Source organism: Callospermophilus lateralis, chromosome 14 (genome assembly GCF_048772815.1).
Source record: "Callospermophilus lateralis isolate mCalLat2 chromosome 14, mCalLat2.hap1, whole genome shotgun sequence".
Lineage (NCBI taxonomy): Eukaryota > Metazoa > Chordata > Mammalia > Rodentia > Sciuridae > Callospermophilus > Callospermophilus lateralis.
This window is the reverse complement of record NC_135318.1, coordinates 17,608,787-17,632,210: the sequence shown is the minus strand read 5'-3', so window position 1 is coordinate 17,632,210 and position 23,424 is coordinate 17,608,787. Positions and strand designations below refer to the sequence as shown.

The 23,424-nt window shown below is 33.3% G+C and overlaps 1 protein-coding gene across 7 annotated transcripts in view; it reads left to right on the top strand.

Moving 5' to 3' along the window:
• The window catches only part of Atad2b (ATPase family AAA domain containing 2B), a 145,385-nt gene that overhangs the window by 62,221 nt on the left and 59,740 nt on the right, over positions 1-23,424 (top strand). For all 7 annotated transcript variants that reach the window (XR_013088595.2, XM_076832954.2, XM_076832953.2 and 4 more), the window contains 4 exons: positions 6,693-6,852; positions 10,734-10,824; positions 15,868-16,179; positions 18,694-18,829. Coding sequence is in view for 6 of the 7 variants with exons in the window: in XM_076832954.2 (XP_076689069.1) it covers positions 6,693-6,852; positions 10,734-10,824; positions 15,868-16,179; positions 18,694-18,829 (699 nt within the window). In the remaining variant the exon portion in view is untranslated. The remainder of the gene's footprint in view (positions 1-6,692; positions 6,853-10,733; positions 10,825-15,867; positions 16,180-18,693; positions 18,830-23,424) is intronic.

Sequence of the window (23,424 nt, the reverse complement as noted above, 5' to 3'; positions counted from 1 at the left end):
GGTGTAAGCAATGGTTTTCAGAATAGGGTTTCTAAAGTACAGGAAACAAAAGTGAAAATTGACAAATGGGATATACCTCGAAATCAAAAACTTCTGCATATCAAAGCGAACAACAAAGTGAAAAATAAAAATAGAACAAGAGAAAATATTTGCCAGCTGTTCATCTGACAGAAGGTTAATGTCAAGAATATATAAAGAATTCAAAAAACTTAACAAAAAATACTAGTAATCTAATTAAAAGGGGGCAAATGATCTGAATAGACGTGTTTCAAAAGAAGAAATACAAATCTCCAACAAGGAGCTGGGATTGTGGCTCAGCGGTAGAGCACTCGCCTGGCATGTGCGAGGCCCTGGATTCAATCTTCAGCACCACATAAAAATAAATAAATAAAATAAAGATATGTGTTCAACTAAAAAATAAATATTTAAAAAAATCGCCAACAAATATATTATTAGCCATCAGGAAGTGCAAATAAAACTATAATGAGATATATCACTCCACTTAGGAAGGCTAAAAGCAAAAATAAATAAATTCTGGCAAGAATGTGGAGAAAAATGTACTCTTATACACCTGATACACCTGATTATAATGTAAATTAGTACAGCCATTGTGGAGAACACTATGGAATACTGTTCAGAATAGCCAGACATGGTGGCACATGCATGTAATCCCAGCAGCTCAGCAGGCTGAGGCAGGAGAATCTTGAGTTAAAAGCCAGCCTCAGCAACTTAGTGAGACACTGTCTCTTAAGTAAAAATACCAAAAAAAAAATGGGCTGGAGATGTGGCTCAGTGGTTAAGTGCCCTTGGGTTCAATCCCTGATACACATACACACAAAAGAAAAAAGAAAAGTAGATTTACAATATGATTCAGCTATCCTACTGGGTACACATCCAAAGCAATAAAGTCAGTATATCAGAGATACTTGCACAACCATGTGTATTGAGACACTAGTCACAGTAGCTAAGAGATGGAATCATCCTAGGTGCCCATTGATATAAGAATTGAAAAAAAGAATGTGATACATGTACACAATGGAGTATTATTCAGCCATAAAGAATACTGTGAATGGATAATTATGAATGTAATGCATTCCACTGTTGTCATGTATGAAAAAAAAAAACAAAAACACCCACAAACAGTCCTGGGCTGGGGTTGTAGCTCAGTGGTAGGGTGCTTCCTTCCCATGTATGAGGCACTGGGTTCCATCTTCAGCATCACATAAAAGTAAATAAATAAAAAAGATATTGTGTGCATCTACAGCTAAAAAACAACAACAACAACAAAAAAGAATACAGACCTGTTATTTGCAGTAGAATGGATGGAACTGAAGGACATTATGTTAAATGAAATAAGCCAGATGCAAAAAGACAGATACTGTATGTTCTCTTTCTGTGTAAAAACTTTACAAAAAAGTTCAACCTGGAAGTAGGGCAGTGATTACTAGATATTACTAGATAAAGTTCAACATCTTTATTTTATTTTTATTTGTATAGACAAAGCTATACAAGTACGTGCCAATGGGGAGTGTGAGAAAAGGGAGATTGGATTTGATTAGTGCACATTGTGTGCATCTATGAAAATATCACACTGAACTCCATTAATATGTAAAATTAATATGTTTTTTAAAAACCCTACAATAAACATTCTTAGTTTTGATATCTGAAAACTTTTAATTTGGGGACTATGACAAGCATGATTGCTGTGAACACTTCTGATCATCATAGATTCCAGTCATTGTAAATCTGGTAAGACAAAGCTATACCAGGTTATGTGTGTTGGAGAGGCAAAAGTGATACTGTTAACTTTATTGATGATAGCATTAGTGTGTGGAAATTCCAAAGCAATTGACAGATAATTATTAGCAAGTTAGTTCAATCAATATAAATATGAATTTTATATTTCTCTATCAATAATTGTGCAGATATGATATTGCTATTTACAATGTCATTTTAAAAAGAAGTTACTAGGAATGAATCAGAAAAATTCCCATGTCACATTTATGCAGAAAATAATAAAGCTTCATTGACAAAACATTAAAAAAAGATTTAAGTGGACAGAAGTGTACATTAATCAGTGGATTCAGTACAATTATTTTAAATCATTTTTTAAAAAATATTTGACAAGATGATTCTGAAATTTATGTGAAAATACTAAAGATTAAGAATAGTGATAGGCTGGGGTTATGGCTCAGTGATAGAGCGCTTGCCTAGCGTGTGTGAGGCACTGGGTTCAATCCCCAGCACCACATAAAAACAAACAAATAAAATAAAGGTATTGTGTCCATCTACAACTAAAAAAAAAAGAATAGTGAAAAGTCTTATGGAAGAACAAGTTGCCTACCAAAGCCTCTTATAGTTAAGATAATTTCATATTGATGGGAAACTAGACAAATAGACTAATACAACAGAACCTAGAATTGTAACTAAATGCATACGTATATGAGGTACGGGTGGTTGATTTTTCTAGGGATAATACAAATGTGGGAAAGGAGTCTTTTCTATAATGTTGGGAAAATTGTATATAGATTTTTGAAACATAGCTAGACCTGTTTGAAGAAACAACCTGCCTTCATACCATAAAAAACAGTTAATTCCATTTGGGGTTTAGTTCTATATTTAAAAGGCAAAATAACACTTTTCAGATAATGTAGGAAAGAAGGTTGGGCACAGGCAAGTAGGCCTTGAATGGCATGTTAAACAGTTTGGGCTTTATTTTCAACATAATAGGGGTTAGTTAAGGATTCTGATTGCTCACATTTTTTTTTTTTTTTAAACAACTTTTGGTAGAATTTAAGCTAGATTGTAATTCTGTTTCTAGTCATGTTTGAAACTATAAATTGAAAACTGCTGATAAAGTACAAATTGTACTTGAAATACCTATTTTTTTATTTTATTATTTTTATTTTTTTTTAGTTTTTGGTGGACACAACATCTTTATCCTATTTTTTTAAAATTTTTATTATTGGTTGTTCAAAACATTACATAGTTTTTGACATTATTCATACATTTGATTCAAGTGGGTTATGAACTCCCATTTTTACCCCGTATACAGATTGCAGAATCACATCGGTTATACATCCACTGTTTTACATATTGCCATACTAGTGTCTGATGTGTTCTGCTGCCTTTCCTATCCTCTACTATCCCCACTCCCCTCCCCTCCCCTCCCATCTTCTCTCTCTACCCCATTTACGGTAATTCATTTCTCCCCCTTGTTTTTTTTTTCCCTTTCCCCTCACTTCCTCTTATATGTATTTTTGTATAACAATGAGGGGTCTCCGTCCATTTCCATGCAATTCCCCTTCTCTCTCCCTATCCCTCCCACCTCTTGTCCCTGGTTAATGTTAATCTTCTTCTCATGCTCTTCCTCCCTACTCTGTTCTTAGTTGTTCTTATATCAAAGAAGACATCTGGCATTTGTTTTTTAGGGATTGGCTAGATTCACTTAGCATAATCTGCTCTAATGCCATCCATTTCCCTGCAAATTCCATGATTTTGTCATTTTTTAGTGCAGAGTAATACTCCATTGTGTATAAATGCCACTTTTTTTTTTTAATCCATTCATCTATTGAAGGGCATCTAGGTTGGTTCCACAGTCTAGCTATTGTGAATTGTGCTGCTATGAACATCGATGTAGCAGTATCCCTGTAGTGTGCTCTTTTTAGGTCTTTAGGGAATAGACCGAGAAGGGGAATAGCTGGGTCAAATGGTGGTTCCATTCCCAGCTTTCCAAGGAATCTCCATACTGCTTTCCAAATTGGCCGCACCAAAGAGCTTGATATCAAATCAGAGACTCTGTGTCTGATAGAAGAAAAAGTTGGCTCCGATCTACATATTGTGGGGTCGGGTTCCAAATTCCTTAATAGGATACCCATAGCACAAGAGTTAATAACAAGAATCAACAAATGGGACTTACTCAAACTAAAAAGTTTTTTTCTCAGCAAGAAAAACTTAGGTAAATAGGGAGCCTACATCCTGGGAACAAATTTTTACTCCTCACACTTCAGATAGAACCCTAATATCCAGAGTATACAAAGAACTCAAAAAATTAAACAGTAAGAAAACAAATAACCCAATCAACAAATGGACCAAGGACCTGAACAGACACTTCTCAGAGGAGGACATACAATCAATCAACAAGTACATGAAAAAATGCTCACCATCTCTAGCAGTCAGAGAAATGCAAATCAAAGCCACCCTAAGATACCATCTCACGCCAGTAAGATTGGCAGCCATTATGAAGTCAAACAACAACAAGTGCTGGCCAGGATGTGGGGAAAAGGGTACACTTGTACATTGCTGGTGGGTCTTTATCTTATTTTTATGTGGTGCTGAGGATCGAACCCAGAGCCCCGCGCTTGCCAGGCGAGCACGCTACTGCTTAAGCCGCATCCCCAGCCCTGAAATACCTATTTGTGATTGGAAGATACCAAAGAAAATTTCAAGGTTAAATATGAATTTTACGATGCTTCTCCCCTTTTTATTTCTTGACACCTAGGTCAGAAATTTTCAGTTAGAAAAGTATGAATCACAAATCTTTTTAAAATACAAACACTGAGTATCTTGCATTTTGATTTTACTTATACATTTTTGAAACACAGCTAGAATAGTGTTTTTGGGAAGTTTGGGAAAGGAGACACCTGTGGCCCTAAATTTAAAAAAAAGTTTTTTTTAATACTATCGGGCTTTTGATGGTTGGGCATGAAGGTACACTCCAGTAATCCCAGTGACTTGGGAGGCTGAGGCAGGAGGATTCAAAGTTCAAGGCCACTCTCAGCAATTTAGCAAGACTGTCTTACAATTAAAAACAACAGAGGGCTGAAGATGTGATGGAGAGGCAAGTGCCTCTGAGATCAATCCTCTGTATAGAAATAAAGAGAGGAAGAGAAAGAGGCTCTTGTTATGTTGTTCAGGATGTCCTGCAACTCCTGGGCTCAAGCCTTCCCCTGCCTCAGCCTCCTTGAGTAGCTGGGACTGCAGGTACATGACAAAAATAAAAAAACAAAAGATGGCTTTGTTGAGATGCATAGCTGTGTGGTCATAGCTGTGTGTTCATGACTGTGCATTCACTTATTTTAATTCATTGACTTTCATTATATCTACAGAGTTCTCTAACCATCACACAATCAATTTTTTTTTAAGTTGTTTTGAGAGAGAGAATTTTTTTTTTAATTTAATTTTTTTTTTTAGTTTTCGGCGGACACAACATCTTTGTTTTTTGTATGTGGTGCTGAGGATTGAACCTGGGCCGCACACATGCCAGGCGATTGTGCTACGGCTTGAGCCACATCCCCAGCCCTCACACAATTAATTTTATTGCCTTGGAAACTTGATACCCTTTAGCCATCATTCCCAGTCTTTCAATCATGCTCTGAAGCTCTAAGAAACCATGTGTACTTTCTGTTACAGGGTTTGCCTGCTTTGGATAGTTCATGTAAATCGAACTTTACATTATGTTGCCTTTTATTTCTGTTTTTTCAGTTAGCATAGTTTTTTCAAGGTTCATCCATGTTACATTGTCTATTGCGTTTTTTTTTCTTCTTTTTTTAAAAATTAGTACTGGGGGATTGAACCTAAGGCCTCATCCATGCCAGGAAAGCACTGTTTCACTGAACTACATTTCCACCCCATTTTATTTTATTTTTTTGAGGCAAGATTTCCCTAAGTTGCCAGCTGGCCTCAAACTTGAGATCCTCCTGGAATTTATAGGTGTGTGCCACCATACTTGGCTTCATTTTTATTGAGTATTATTTTATAATTTTATAATAACTTTTTGAGTGTTATTATTCCACTTTTTGCATGTATTTTATTTATTAGTCGATAGACATTTAGCTTTTATTCACTTTTTGGCTAGTATGAATATGCTGATATGAACATTCATGTATAAATTTTGGGGGGGGGCATTGCTTTATCATATGGTAACTGTTAAATGGTGAGGTGGACTGCCAGACTCTTTTCCAAGAGGCACACCACTTTTCCTTTTCATCACATGTTTGAGTGTTCTTCTTTCTTGACAGCCTTACCAACACTTGCTGCATCTGACTATAATTAGTCATCCTAGTGGGGTCAAAGAGCACCTTATTTGGTTTGATTTGCATACGCCTAGTATAATGATGTATCCTTTGTATATCATCTTTGGAGAAATGTTATTTCAATCTTTTGCCTGTTTTTAGGTTTGATAATTTGTCTTTTTATTGTTTAGTTGTAACAGAGATTTCCAAATCTAGATCTTTATTAAATATATTGTTTGCCAATAGTTTCTTCTTTGGGTTTTTTGTCTTTTAACTTTCTGGATCACATCCTTTGAAGCAGAAAAGTGTTTAAATTTTTTGCTTTTTATCATCTATTTATTTATTATGGCCTTGGAAATTGAACCGAGGCCCTTTTGCATGCTAAACACAAACGCTGCTACTGAACCACACTCCCAGTTTGGTTTTCAGTTTTGACCAAGTCCATTTTATCTTTTTTTTTTTTTTTTTTTTTTACTGCTGTGCTTTAAGTTTTTGTTACTGTATTTTCTGGGTGCTTTCAAAAATGATTTCTGTAATCACTTGATCTTGTATTAATAGGCATTTGCAGTATAATTATTTTATTAACACTTAGGAATGAAAAAAAGTGTAATCAGCAGTATTTACAGTTTTTTTCTGTCATTTAACATTTTTCAAATTTTGTCTGAAAATTTTTTGCAGCTCAATAGTGTCAACCCTCCTTGCTCTAATGGATGGATTAGATAATAGGGGCGAAATCGTTGTTATTGGTGCTACAAACAGACTTGATTCTATAGATCCTGCACTCAGGAGACCTGGTCGTTTTGATAGAGAATTCCTTTTCAACTTGCCTGATCAAAAAGTAAGAGTTTTTGTTTTTAGTATGTTAATATTTATATGTAACTCAATTATAAAGTAAGAGTGTGTGCGTGTGTGTGCATACATAACTATGTGCACACAGGAACACACACCTACTCTGGTTGATATTTTATGAATTTTCATTGTTCAAATTTTATACTTATATGATATCTTAGTAAAAAATTTATAAACCTTATGCTTCCATTGTTAAACAATTCATTTTTTTTCCTATTAGCCATTATCATAAAGTTTATAATTTTTAGGAAGAGGAAAGTTTTTTTTTTTTTTTTTTTTTTTTTTTTACTATTTTTTAGTTGTTAATGGACCTTTATTTTATTTATTTGTATGTGGTGCTGAGAATTGAACCCAATGCTTCACACATGCTAGGCATGTACTCTACCACTTGGGCTGAGCCACAACCCCCGCCCAGGAGGAGAGTTCTTGATTATCTTATTGTAGATGCTTGCTTACTCTTTTCTTTAGTTTTCCAGAATGTAGTAATTATCTTGCATGGTGATTTTGTGTCTCTAGTTAACCAAAATAGTTTTTATCTTATTAAGGACCCAGTATCCAAACTTTCATAGTAATAATCATATATTTAACTAAAAGCAGTATATGTTTTTCATTATGGTGAATTTTTTTAAAGAGTATGCATTATTGTATGGCTTTGATCTTAGCATTCTATGTGAACTGCCTGGTTTACATACATAGTTGTGAAAGGCTTTGTGATTAGAATTGTGAAGAACACTATAGCAAAATGAAGACTCCCCTGTGTAGAACAGTTAATACATCAATTTGACATCAGTTTGCATAGTTGATACTTGTTGACTCAGATTTGTATTTGAGTCCAGGCAGTAAGATAACTTTTCTTTGTCAGGACAGGAAACTTACATGTCATTTTTGTTGCCCAGCTGCAACTTCTAGGAAAGTGCCCCAGTCATAGAAGGGAGTTTAGTTGTAGGAGACAAGGCAAAAGTGGTGGGTGTAGTCTATTTTGGCCTGGAGAAAACATCAGCTTATTGCCCAGGTGCAACTTCTAGGAAAGTGCCCCAGTCATAGAAGGGAGTTTAGTTGTAGGAGACAAGGCAAAAGTGGTGGGTGTAGTCTATTTTGGCATGGAGAAAACATCTAACATTCTAAGTACAGAGTTTTGGCTGTACTAGTACAAAGGGAACATGTTTAGTTCTAAGAGATACAGACAGTGTCCCTACAGCCCAGGAAAGCTATTTCCTTGATTTCCCTTGTTTAAGAGTAAACAAGGGCCAGAGCAACGTTGTCTGATAAAACTTTTTCTGATGATGGAAATGTATTATTTCTATTGACTGCTGATGCACCATCTAGTTACTATTGAGCACTAAAGTTACTATTGAGCGCTAAAATGTGACTAATGTGACTTAAGAAACTATGTTTATATTTTGTTAATGTTCGCTAATTTTAACTGAAAATTCCATTATGAGACCAATGACTTCCCATATTGTATAGATCTCAGACATAATTTTGCCCATTAGTTTTCCAGCACGTCAAGGAAACTATTCTTTTTATTTATTTATTTTTTTGGGTGCTGGATATTGAACCCAGGGCCTTATGCATGGGAGACAAGCACTCTACTAACTGAGCTATATCCTCAGCTATATGTAAGACTGAAATCTAGCATCATTTTCTCAAGCTTGGGTCTTTGGAAAAGGCTGTTTCCCTTTTTCTCTTACATAGTATTTAAGGGCATGAGATTAGATGAGATTACCATGCCTTTTGTCAGTTAGGTAAAAGGAAGAATGAGGAGAGTGGGATATTTTGGAAGCCATTTGAGAAAAAGTTTATCAGTGGGGGCAGTGTGATTTACTGTGTCACATGATGCTAAGTCAAATCAGAAAAGGACAGAAAATTGGTTATTGTGTTTTTAGCATTATATGTAGATGGCCATTGATTGTCATGAGAGAAGTTTAGAAAGTGGTTGATATAAAAGCTTAACTCTATAGAGTTAGTTCAAGAGAGAACTGGAAGAAATTGGTGGCAGTTAATATGGGTAAGTTTTTCAAAAAATTTTGTTAAAAAAGGAATCACAGAATTGAGCTGATAAGATGTTAGGGAAATGTCAATGAGAGAATGTCTTTTGTTGTTTTTAAGTTGAGAAATCCTCAGTAGAAAAGGAAGTTTTTATGATGAAAGTTAGAGATGACCTTACTAAGCAAGAGAGGATAGGACTTAGTGATCAAGTGGCAAGAATGACTTTAGACAAGAATGGTTAGTTGATCTCTGACAATAGAAGAAGATAAGACTTTTTAGATACACAGTCTGATGGTGTGGGGAAAATATGGAAGTCTTTCCGATTGTTTCAGTATTCTCTGAGTTAGGAAGTAAGGTCATCAGCTGAACATGAAGCTCTGCCTTAAACTGTGTGCCAGGACAATAGCATAATTAATAGCCTAGAGAAGGAAGTATTAAGGGTAGTAATAAGAATCTATTTAAGTCTCTAATTTAAACCAACAGGAGTCAGTGACTCTTATTATGCTTTGGTTTTGGCAATAGAAAATCATGACTCTGGCCATTTCACCAAGTAAAAGTTCAACAAATTTAGGTTTTGGTTCTAGATTTTAATAATTTCATTAACTCTTCTTTACCATAAAATAGTAATATCTTCTATGTGCAACAATGCTTCATTTTTAAAAATTTTCCTTTGTTGTCGTAGCTGTCATCATCATTACATATGTATATGTATGTGTGTACTTGTGAATCCTAAAAAGTAAGAGGTTTGAATTTGCCTTAGATGCCATTGTTGCTTAACAAAGCTCAGTGGTTATATGCCTTTCACTGAGTGCTGGGTATCCTTAATGTTACTACAGTGTCTTCTTTTAGGAGTCTACCCTTCTCAGAAATTTTATTAAGAAAAATAAGCTTAAAGTTAAGAGGAAAAGGTCATGTCAAAGGCAGGACTGTAGTCTTTCACTTCATAGATAAGAAGGTACTTTGTATTAGGGGAAGCCATATGACTTATTATTCTATATGCCTTGGAGATTGAAAAACATAATAAACACCTCCTGGTTTCTTCATTTAAATCATTTTTTTCTTTATGTCTTGATTTTAGTATAGTAAAAGAAAGGTGAGTCTGATTGGGTTATATAAAGAGCATGTTACTTAAATGTTTTAGAGACCTGATAATAACTTTCTGGTCTTAGGTAATTAATTTTAGTATGTCAGACCTTCATTACTTATTTCATAAAATGAGGAGATAGATCTTTTTGAGGTATATTTAAGGTTACATTTTTTGACACGTTTTTGATACTCTAAGGGTCTTATAATAAGCAGTAGCTATGCTGCTAATGAAGTCTGTTTAGATTCTTAATATCATCGGGTTTATATGCTGTCATATGATATTTTTTTTGGACTTTGATTTTTTACTTTTTGTGGATCTGTTCAGGCAGATACTTCAAGGTGGAAGAAAATAAGTGTCATGTAGCTGGAACTTTGAACTTGCGATTGAATCTACAGCTATTAATTCTAGATTTAGTCCATTTTTTGAGCAAGATTTATCTTTATGATTTTGAAGTTGTTCGTCTTTTGGTTGTTGGACCCTAAATTCCATATCAAGTCAGTAAGATTGTCTTGATTATGATTTTTCATGTTTCAAGCAAGCACAGGTAGCAGTATTGAGGGAATAAGATTGTTTTGGTTGCTGAACCCCAGATTCCTCATTGAGTCAGTAAATTTATCTTTTTTATGATTTGTTTTGTGTTTGAGGGAATAATGCCTCAGGTTGACATGGATGTTAAGGTGTTTAAATTGCTTTTAAAATAAAAAAATCATTTTTTGGTGGTATGGCTAGTCAAAATTTGTTCCAGCTAGTATATTTGAGGGGTTGATGGTATTTATTCATCTTCTTCTTCTTAGGCAAGAAAACACATCTTACAGATCCATACCAGGGATTGGAATCCAAAATTGTCAGATGCTTTTTTAGGTGAACTAGCCGAAAAATGTGTTGGTGAGTGCTACTCTTTGAATTCTTTGATTGTCACTGTTTATTCTGTTCAGCCTCCTTTTCCCCTTATGTTTGAAATGTGAACAAGTATAGTTATATCTTTGGTTGTGCAATAAGATGGCTCTGGCTTCATACTTGAAAGTTATTTCATTTAAAGTTTCAACACTTCCAAGTTAAAATTTTAAGTATCATTAGGTTTTGCTTAACAAAGCTCAGTGATAATATGCCTTTCATTGAGTGCTGGATATCCTTAATATTACTACAGTGTTTCCGTTTAGGAACTGACCCTTCTCAGAAATTTTATTAAGGAAAATAAGCTTAAAGTTAAGAGAAAAATGTCCATGTCAAAGGCAGGACTGCAGTCTTCCACTTCACAGATAACAGAAATGGGCTTATCTTTATTCCTGTGGTCTAGAAGCAAGTTGGGTGGGTTGTGTCTTCAAAGAAAACACTTAGTGGTATTTAGTAGTATTTTCCCAAATATAAAACTTTCCAAATTAATTTTAAATTACACACAGAATGGAAGATCTCCCTACAGAGTGACTAAACACTACTATCCTAAAAGGATGGGGTGAGAGAGCATTTATGTACACAGGAGATGGAATTCAGGGTTTTGGCTCTAATTAGGTCTGAAATAAAAAGAAATACAGTGTTAAGGACTGGAATATACACACAGGAATTTTTGCTTCATTCATTTTCTCTCTTTTTTTTTTGGTCTGTTTTTCCCTCATGCTCTCAAAATATAAATTAAAAAAAAAATATCTCTCCATGAACTTTTTAAGTATTATGAAGAAATCCCCCAAATAAGTTTTGGGAAAACTTTAAAGTTACCAAAACCAAAAAAGAACATCTTAATTAAAAAAAAAATCATTGTAATCCACCATCAAATAATTAAAACTTAAGTAGAAAATTAGTCCATTCAGTTAGCTACATCCGAATTATCCTCTTCATCCACAGGGACCTCCATCTCCGAAGCAGCGTCCCTCAGCTTTTGAACCACAAAGACCTCGACTTCTTCTGGTGAGGAGAAAACGTAAATCTCTCCAGCACTACTCCAGTTTAAGCTTTGCCTGGTATAAGAGAGCATGCGCCAAACCCATTTCATGTAAATTTGGCTTGAACTTTGCAAAGCCTTGTGCTGCTTAATGGGAGAGGGTGGTATTTGGTAAAAAATCCAGTCTTTCCCCTTTTTGAAATTTGTCCCTTTTTATTTATTATATTGTATCATAATTCAAATCAGACTGGGAAATATTTGTAGACTTTTCTGTGATTCTTATCACAGAATGATCCTTAACTGAAATAAGCAGAAATCTTTAGATAATTTTGGAGAATCCCTAAGAGATAAATATTCTAAAATTATTTTCTATTATCCAGTCTACCATCTGGAATATTAGAATATTATACCCTCTAGTTTAACTCTTTATCCCAAATATTAGAATCCTAGTTTCCTTTTGCATTTCCATAGGTCAATACTTCTCACCTTTCCAAGTGATTTATTGTAGCTTTTAGTTTTAAAATTGCAATGAGAAAAATTTTTACTGGACTGAAGTTTGTTGCCTTTTTACCCTCTTCATGGGGTGGCAGTAAGTAAATACAGAATCTGCTTAAATTGCCATTTTCTTTCAGGATAATGAAATAAAACTCCATTGTAATTAAATGACTTTTGTTTTTGGATGTGACATTTATTCCATCTAAGAAGCCAGTTCATATTTTTAAAAAAATTCAATTGCACGTCTTCAAATAGGAATGAAATAGTAATAAATTTAAAATCCATTATGAAATAAGTTTTTGTATCCCAAACATGTTTACCCATGTATTGGTTCAGTTCAGTGAAATTTATGCTTAACAAAAGACTATGCAGTCTTGGTGAACAACTTTAAAAGTAGCTGACCTCTTAGAAATTATAGATAACTTTTACCTTGAAATTAATTCCCTGGCAGTTGGAAATTTTTGCATGCATAGTATGTATGATTTTTTTTTAAATACTAAAATATTTCTCAACATACACTGGTATGAAGAACATTCACACAATAGTAGGAGTTTATGAAAAGTTTATCCCTAATTATATTTCTGTATTTTAATAATCAGTGACAGGGCTAAAATAGTGAAAAAGTTTTAACAGACTGTCTATATACTTCAGTTTGTTTGATGTTGTACTTACAAAAACAACCTCATAAACTTCTGTTATGGCCTTGTTTTTAGTCTAACATCTTAACAGCTGTATTTTTCGTCTTTCAGAAACTTTTCTGTCTTAATAGAATCTTCTTTACTATCCAGATATTTGTGTTCAGCATAGTATTAGAGATGTAGTATTAGAATTAGGATGGGTTTATTGTATAAAAACTTTTAACTCTTTGAAAGGTATAATGTCTTTTTGGTGTAACTGGAATGATTAGATTCTGAAATTTTGAATAACAGGACAGAAGGCCTAACTGAGACATGGAATCACCCTAAGTGTAACACATTTAGCTGTGGTTATTCTGCACTTTTTTTCTTTTTCTTTCTTTCTTTTTTTTTTTTTTTTTTTTTTGTGGTGCTAGGGATTGAACCTAGGGCCTTGTGCATGCGAGGCAAGCACTCTGCCAACTGAGCTATATCTCCAGCCCGCTGCACCTTTAATTCTAGAGTCTACTTAAGGAAGTATGTTAAGTCAGTAGTTATCAATTTTTTAATATGTGTCAGGATAATTTTTAAAACTTTCTCAAAATACACATTTTAAAATTTCAAGCCCATGGAGATTCTGTTCACTGTTTGTTGTGGGACTTGGGAATCTATATTTTTGTTTCAGTTTTATCATTCACTCTGATGAATATAGACCAGTAATTTTTTTTTTGAGGGGACGGTGCTCATCCTGAGATTTATTATGCTTCTTAAAATACCACTTTATCTTTCTAATTATAAAACATTTTTATGTCTGAGACTTACTCATATCTAATGATTCATTTAGACTTAAAAATCTCTTCCATGTTGCTAAGAAGTTTATCCTTACTAATTTGGAGGAAGTTCATAACCTAGCTGCATTAGGTTTTACATGAACTGTAGAAAGATGCTTTAATCAGGTGACTGAATCACCCCCAAAGGAGTTTCCAGTCTAGTCCCAGAAGCAATATGCCACCCTGGGCAGCACTACTTGGTTAGACCAGTAATTCTTAATCACAAGCAAAATGGGAAGGTCTTTCCTGTTTTTTTAGCCTGTTGGTTATAATAATCCATGTGAAAATTTACTTCAGTGAATGGAATCTATTATTATTGCTAAGCTCTTTACCTGGAATATTTTAGGAAAAAGTAAACAATATATTGCTATGTATATACTTAACATGTTATTAATTATGGCAAACAAATGTTATGGATAACATTTAACATTTACATAAAATGCCTTTTTGTGGCTGTTCAATTTTTTTGTTTGTTTGGTTTTTGTTTTAATTTTTTTTTTTAAACCTTGGCACTTGAATAGGACAATGCAGTAATTTTCTAACTATGCATATACTTTTAAAGAAGAAAAAGATTTTTAGTTGTTTATATTGTTTGAAGATGGTAGTTTTTTCTTTCTTTACTCTGATATGGAGGATAAAACTCTCATGTTTTAAACATTCTTGAATTATTTTAATTGTAACTTTGAGCAGATGATTCATATTCATTTTGTTGAACATAACAAATGTGTATGTCAAAGGAAAATAATTCTTTCAGCTTTATTAATTGAGAAGTAGAAAATAAAATGAGGCTAGTGTGGTAAATCCGATTATTCTGAAGACTTATTTGAGAGATAAATTGCTATCATTGTATAATATTGATGTTTAATGTGTTTATAGTTTTCTGAGTTGAATTCTCACAGGAAATATTTTTCCCCCTAACTCTGAATAAATTTTACTTTGTAATCACCATTTTAATTTCAGTATTTAAGTGCTCCATGAGGTATACCACTGTGAGGTATACTAAGGGGAACAAACCTGATAATATCCCTTCTTGGGGCCAGTGTTCTATAAAATGTTTGAGTGGTTCCCCCTGCTGGCAGAACTGATAAAGGAGGCCAAGTGTAGTATGATATAAGATAATGTGGCTAGTTTGAATGTTACCTCCTTTTTGTGATGAAGACTTAACAGTTCATGTGTTTTTGTATGTATTTGTGGCTCAGATGAATGAAATGTTGTTTAACTGCATCATCCATTAACCATTAAATATATTATACTTTGTATTGATATAGCCTGTGACATTTGATTTCATTCATTTTAAACTAAATAGATATATAAAGAAAGTTAAAGCGGAAAATCAATTGAACTATTTTTTAACATTCTTATTCCATTTAATGCCCTTTGAGTTCATAGATTAATTATAATTTAAAATTATAATTTTTAGGTAATTGTTAACTCTAGTGAGTTACACTTAGGGTTGGCAGTGCATTAGCTGTTTTTGAAGTTTCTGCTTCTGTACTACTTTGCAATACCATTTCATTTGTGTTTAGAGGCATATAGTATTAGAAAAAAATAATTTATAGGCAAGCTCAATGTCATGAGAACTAAACTAATGATTGACAATATTGATGAAAGATTGAAAAGAAGTTATAATTCTTTTAAAACCTTTCCTGATGTGGATGTGTAACCGATGTGATTCTGCAATCTGTATTTGGGGTAAAAATGGGAGTTCATAACCCACTTGAATCTAATGTATGAAATATGATATGTCAAGAGCTTTGTAATGTTTTGAACAACCAATAAAAAAAAAAAACCTTTCCTGAATAAAGTTGTACATTTTAATCAGTGTTTTTGACACTTAATACCTGGCTTGTTTTGTGTTAATACTTTTAATTTATCCTTTTGTTAATTTAAAATATTCAAAAACATTTTTGTCTTGAGTACTTAGCCCTCAATTCAACAGTTTTGTTAGGTGACATTAAATGGTCAGTGTTTATTTTTCCAATAAAATTATACATAATTACTGATTTAGTATTTTTATTACTTTACATAAAGGTGTATATATTTATAAACTATATTTGGGAACTTGGAAGAATAAACTTACCTTTGTGCATTACCTTCTTCTTTTGTGCATTAGGCTACTGTGGAGCTGATATCAAGGCCCTGTGCACTGAAGCTGCCCTCATTGCTCTCCGGAGGCGATATCCGCAGATATATGCTAGCAGTCATAAACTGCAGCTGGATGTTTCCTCAATAGTGCTTAGTGCCCAAGATTTTTACCATGCAATGCAGAATATAGTGCCTGCTTCCCAACGTGCTGTGATGTCTTCAGGACATGCACTATCACCTATTATAAGGCCACTGCTGGAAAGGAGCTTCAACAACATTCTAACAGTCTTGCAAAAAGTGTTTCCTCATGCTGAAATAAGCCAGAGTGACAGGAAAGAAGGTACTTTAAATAACTTTTTCATACTATTTAAATGAAATGAATATAGATGTAGTTTCTTCACAAGTGTGTGTAACTCTTTTATATTTGCCATGAACATATAAAATACATCTCCTTCACTGACCACTGTATATTCCAGGCCTGGCATATTTCCCATTATATAGTATATTGCTTGGTGAATATTTATAATGAATGAATGAATGTTCACTCTTGGATTATTCTAACCATTATAATGTAGGAGTGTTACTATCTTTAGAAAGTTGATTATAATATTAGTAGCTTACATTTGTTATTATAAAGCACTTAAATAAATAATCATTAATTAATTCTCATCACAGTCCTATAGGTTAGGTACTCTAATTATATAGAGGTGAAGACTGGGAGACTTTGGATAGTCATTTGGTTTACCTAAAGGTACAAGTAAATTCTGGGGGCAAGCTCAAACCCAGGAAGCCCAATTCCACAAACTATGTTCTTGCCTTCATCACCGTTATGCCCCTGTGAATTCAATTCATCAAATGTAATTTGTTGGTAGGGCACTCTGCTGTATGCTTTGCTGATTGGAATGTAAAGCTATTGGTAAGAGAGTAAATTAGAACCTGGTTGTAGAGGGTCTTGAATTTGATTAAGCCTCAGATCATACTTTGGACACAAGATAAAAAGAGAAAACTGCCTTAAAAAATCAATCATTTGAAAGAGAAAATTACAAATTTAGGTTGGCATGCTAATCAAAGTAAGGTCTGTGAACTTTGAAGGAAAAGTAATGTCTTTTGGTTATCTTGATGCCCCTGGTTTGTGGAACCTTGTTTGGGATGTAGTTTGCACCAAATAGAAAATTCTGTAGAGAGTTATACTAACATTTGAAAATATTATATAGTAAAAGTCATGAGTATGGTTCAATTAGTTGTTCAGGAACTTAAATTTTTTTAGGGATAGACTTGTATGAAATACCCATAAAGTACTTAGTTTCTTAAATTTGATAGATAGGAGGGAACAAATATTTTAGTAAATATCTATGAGCTAGGCACGAAGCCACGATTTGTATATTTTTTATTTCTGTTTTTCATAACTAGGAATGTGTATCTTTTTTCAATTTTTAGAAAGATCAAAAAATCTCACTTTCCCTTCTAAGAGAATATCTCCATTTGAAAATCAACATTTTATGGAATATACTCTGCCTATAATTTTTTTCATAAGAATAAAATACGTTTTTGTTTCAACTAATGGAACTAAATAGCATGTACCAGTAGAGAAGAGCAACCAAATTTTATTTAATTATTGTCAATTAATTTTTAGTCTTTTAGATGTATTCTGGTTTGTTTTGGTCTTTAATATTTTTTCATAGACAAATGTCCATTCCTTTTGAATGAAATTATCACTCAAAAAGTACTCAGTTAATTTTCAGATTAATTAAAACCTGTGAGATCTCTGTCTGCACAATTCTGTATCTCATTTTATAAAGCATTCCTCTATTTTTTCCTTTATTTTGGAAAGCTATGATTTTTGTCAGTCTTTATTTTATTTTTGAGATGGGGACTTGCTATGTTACTTATGCCATCTTTGAGCTCCTGAGCTTAAGCACTCCACTGGCATTAACTGGGATTATAGGTGTGCATCTACAGCACTTAGAGTTGATTTCTGTCAATGTTAGTTCTCCCCTGTATCTACATATATTGCATTTTTCTCTGTTGAACAAATTGGCACTTTTTTCTTAAAAAAATATCTTTTTAGTTATACATGGACACAATATTATTTATTTTTATGTGGTGCTGAGGATCAAACCCAGGGTCTCACACATTGAGGCGAGAAATCTACTGCTGAGCTACAACCCCAGCCCCCAAACTGGCACTTTTGATGGCATGTGTGAAATATAAATGTTAATCTTTCAGGTTGTAGTCCAGGAAAAGTTTTTTAAGTATTGCGTTCTCGGAGGAATTTTAGTTCCAATTGGTCCATTGAGCAGTAGCCTAAGGCCCATAGACAGACTAATGCTAATCGAATGAGTACATTTTTAAGATGGGCTTGAACTGAATTCCTGACTCCACCTTAATTAGGCCATGTTTTCCTTGAAAAGTTGTATGCCCTTTAAAAAATAAGGGTCAATTTTTTCTTTGTTGTTACTTTTGTAAGTACTGTCCTTGACTCATCTACCCTATTAACTGAACCCAGATATAAAGCAGACTGATTTAGGTCCAGTTAACTCAGTTTTCGTTAGTAGGTGAGACGTGATGAGAGTGCTGCTTCTTTTCCAGATGTATTTTTGTAAGCCACATTTCCCAAATTATATCTCACAATACTTAAGTGAATAGTTTGTAAAGTGAAAGAATTATGTGTAATCCCATTATAAAGTATTCAAAATATTATAGTTTGTAGTTTGCTGATCAATCTGTATTATTTGATAGATAACTTGTTAGTTAAGGTCACGTAATTTTTAACTCAATTTTCCTTATCTGGGTAGAGAACTAAAATTAAATCTTCATAAGCCTCATAATTCTTGTGCTTTTTTTTTAAACACAGATATAGAAAATCTAATTTTAGATGATAGTGAAGATGAGAATGCTTTATCAATTTTTGAGACTAGTTGTCACTCAGGATCACCAAAGAAACAGTCATCAACTGCTGCTATACATAAACCCTTCCTTCATTTTACAATGTGAGTAATTCATATCAAATTTCCTTCAATCTAGAATGATTTTTTTTTTTTTTTTTTTGCTACTTTACTCTTAGAATTACATTAATTTTTACGTCTTATAATTCTAGGGCTTTGTTTTTCTCTTGTTTGGACATAATTCTGGAAAACTTTTATTGTGTATGTTTTTTTTGTGTGGTAATAATTAAGTTTTTGGTCAAATACTTAAAGTTGTTTTTTCTCAAGCAGAGTCTTATCTGTTATTTTGCCCCCCTCCTTTTTTTAAACAAAATGATTATGTGTGTGTGTGTGTGTGTGTGTGTGTGTGTGTGTGTAGAATGGGGAAGGATTACCCTTTGGAAATCAACCCGTGGGCCCCAAATTTTATTGCTTTCAGTTTGAACTAAAATGGTCAGAAATGAATTATTAACCTCATTCTAGAGCACTTTTGGTAAGTTTCAGATGATAATTTATGAACTCCAAGGCTACTAAAGAGATTTTGAATTAGAAATTGCTCAGTAATTAAAAAACTTTTTGATTCTTTAAAATGTTATTGGTTTACACTTTTGTAATTTAGACTTTATGGCTTTTCTATTTACTTTTAGCTTTGAATTATGTTAAAGTAGCTTTTGCCATTTACTGTAATGGATAAACACTTTTAGTACAAATGTAATTTTAAATTAAGAGACCAAAAAGTTTTAAAATACTAACAGCATCATTACTTGCATTTACATAATTAACACCATAGTTGAAGAACCATAAACCTCCAGTCAGGTAGGTCTAATAGCACTTGTATTCGAAGAGGTTTGATTGTGTGTACTTTTAAGTAATTTTTTCTGTAGAGGTATTTTGAACAAATTCAAGTCTTCAACTTGAGTCAAAGTTCCCCCAAGTAGATTTTGGTGAAATATTTTTGATTATTTGCATTGATGACTCTTTCTTTTTTCTGATGTTTTAAAAATGGATCTAAATTACTTTCATTTATTCTTTTTTCTTGATTTATTTATTTATTTCTGAGATATGAACCCAGGAGTACTTTACCTCTGAGCTATATCCTCTGTCTTTTTTTCCCCCTCCTTTGACAGTCTTGCTAAGTTGCTGAGGGTCTCAGTAAGTTGCTGGGGCTGGCCTCCAGCTATCCTCCTGCTTCAACTTCACAAATTGCTGGGTTATAGGTAGGAGCCTCCAGGTTCAGTCCTTGATATGTTCGTTAACAGCATGTTCTGTTAGATTTTTCTTGGTTCTTTCTTTTATGTTCTTAGGGAAGTTTTCTTGGACTCTTCTAACATTTTATAGATCAATTTTATTAATTACAGGCCAGTTAAATACTTTTTAAATTTTTAAAACATAGTTAGGCTGTCTGTGTGTGTATTGTTTTGGCAGTCTTAGTTGTTTGGATTGGAATTATGTAATAGCAGGAGCTAAGCAACTATTAGAAGCCTTATATTTGCTCTTTTGTCAATAAAGAAATATAGAAACAGTTTTTGATGTTAGAAAGCTTCATTTCCAGTTTTGTGTTTGACGTTTTATTGAGAACATTCTCTTCACTGATTTGATGTGTATCACTAATATAACTCTTTAGCTTAGCTTTTCTGAAAGAATTGGTTTATCTTCTTTTATATAAGCTTTTTTAGTTTTTAAAAACTTTTCTTTATATTATCTAGATATTATAGAACAAGCTTTTTTCTTAGATATTTCAATATTCTAGAACAAGCTTTTTTCTTAGATATTTCATGTAAGTTAATATTTATTAACTTATATCTCTGTTCACCCACTCTTTCTTCCAACTTTTGTTTACTGTAGGAGGTGCTGAAAACACAAGCATGAATAAGATATAGTTCTTACTCTATAGAAGTTCTTGTTATTGGGGTTGCAAAGATTGCAATGTTACTAAAGTTCTATGAGAGCAAAACTAATTATGTTGGAAAGTTCAGGAAAGCTTCACAGGCAACAGGGACATTTGCTCTCCTTTGAGTATAAAAGGATGAGAGTTAGCATCTGAGTGCTTATTACAGACTGGACATGTGCATTTGTGATATTATTTTATAGAAGAGGAAACTGAAGCAGAAATAAGTTAGTTGTTCAGGATTGTGCTAACAAATTTAGTTCCAAACTGTGCTATTTGTTTCCTGGGATCATGTTCTTTCCAAATTGGTTTCCACATTTTACAGATAGATATGGAATTGTATTGCTTCATTGGGTAAATTGGGTATGATTTTTAACACTCTTCAACAAGCATGCTGTTTTGAATAAAAGCCACACAAAGGGTAGCTACACACAAAGGCCACACATAGGGATGTTTTGTTGTTGTTGTTTGGTTGGTTTGGTTTTCTGTTTGAGCAACATGTGTCAGCATGCCAGATCACTGTAGAAAAAGGTAATGTCAAGAAGACCTTAGTGTTGCTGTTGCTCTCCAGCCATACCAGCCTGGGCATTACTGGTGGGTTTCTCGAAGTAGTGTCCTAAATCAATGTTGAAACCTCTTTAAAAGATTTAAGATACAATAGAAGTCAAGATAATTAAGGTCTCTCAATCTGGTAGAGAGGCCCTATGATAGAAAGTAAGTTTTCTTTGCTTTTTTGTATTACCAAAAGGGGATTAAAAACAGAGCTTTCTTAAGGTTTTTAAAATGAAAATAGCTTTGTTTTTTTTGATTAGAAACATGATATACTCTGTAGAAAATTCAAGTAATAAAGAAGAGCATAAAGAAGAAAGTAAAAAATTAAAGTCCCAGCAGCTGAAGGTAATATTTTTGTAAGTTTTGGTGACCACACCTCCATGTTCTCTATTTATAAATAGACCTACATATGATTTTATGCAGACTATATCCTCCTATAAGGTGTTAATGTAACTTGCTTTTTTATCCACTATGCTGGGAATGTCATTTCATGTTCGTATGTTTAATGTAATACTCTAAAGATAACTGTGTAGTTTTAATTTTTGGATGTTCCATAATTTATAGAATTAATAAAATTTGAAGTTTTTCATTTTCCTCTTTTATAAACAGTGTAACAATAGACGTCTTTTTGAGTATATGCCTTTACATCATTGTTTGATTCAATACTCAAGGTAAAGTTTAAGAATTGTGATCACTGTGTCAAAGGATATATATATTTAAAACCTTGATACAGATTGCTAAGTTGCTTTCTACAAAGATTTTACCAATTTACCCTTTTACCACTAATGTTTGAGAGAGTGGTAAATGTAATCTAATGTAAAAAGACTTTTGTCAATTTTGAGCATTGTTTGTCCAATTTTTTGGGGGGTAATGCTTGGGATCAAACCCAGGGCCTCATGTGTGCTAGGCAAGCAGTCTACCCTTTCCTGTGTTTGTCTTTTTAAGTCTTAATTAACCAGATAGTTGAAAATAATATTTTTTTTTGTTCATTCATTTCTTCTTTCATGTATTCATTCACTCATTTAGATATTCTGTATTAGTGCCCATTATATGCCAGATATATTCTAGGTACTTGGGATTTGTCACTGAACAAAATGGATAAGACCCCAACCCTTGTTTTACGTTTTAAGTAGAGGAGACAGGCAATAAAATAATAAATGTTATATAGATGAAATACTAGAAGATAAGTACAATGAAAAAAGTGCTGAGAATCATAAGAATTTAGCAAATCCTTGGGAGTAGGGTAAGATGTAGAATATTTTTGACCATACATTTTGACATATTTTGACTTGTCAAATACAACTTCAGAAAAGGTGTGCTTTTACATCCCCTGTCCCCCGCAGTAGATGTGAGAATACCTATTTTTCCATCCTTTCAGTAATAATTAGTATTAGTTAATTTTTAATTTATCAATGTATCAGATAAAAAGATTTTTATTGTTTTTATTTATATTTTCTTAATTTTTTTTCATCTGTGTATTAATGACTCCCATATGATTTTTGAAGCCTAGGTCACTCTTTAGTTTCAGACCCTGTTTAGCTCCCTATATCTCCTTCATTGTACCATTGGTCTTTCTGCATATTACTGTACTGTATCTCTGATTCTTTTCCTCTGAGGCCTATAGCATCCATTGAGTTGTCCCAGCTAGATTTTGACACTATCCTTCACTTTCTTCTTCCTTTCTCTATCTAGTTAATGATGAAGTCCTCTTTGTCTTACCAAATAAGCCTCAGGTCAGGCTATTCCTTCTCACATATTCTGATGTTATTCTTATTTAGACTATCATTAAATTCTCATACCTGGGTTACTATAGCAGACCTTTTACTGATCATCTCTCCTCTCATTTTGCCTTCTATCAAAACTGTTTTCCATCCTGATATATTGGCTTAGAGTTATCTTCTCAAAAAATACATAGTTGTCCTTTGGTATCTTTGGGACCTTGGTTTCTGAGTCCCCTTCAGATATTTTAATTTGCCAGTGGTAAAGTCTACTGGGAAAAGGGGTGGTATTTGCAGAAAACCTAATGTTTGAGAGAGTGGTAAATGCAATCAAATGTATCCTCCTATATGTGTTAAATCATTTCTAGATTACTTATAATTCCTAATGTATTTATAAATACTATGTAAATACTTATTATACTGTACTGTTTAGGGAATAATGATAAGAAAAAAGTATATACATGTTAAGTACAGGTGAAACTTTCCCCCTCATATTTTAGTTG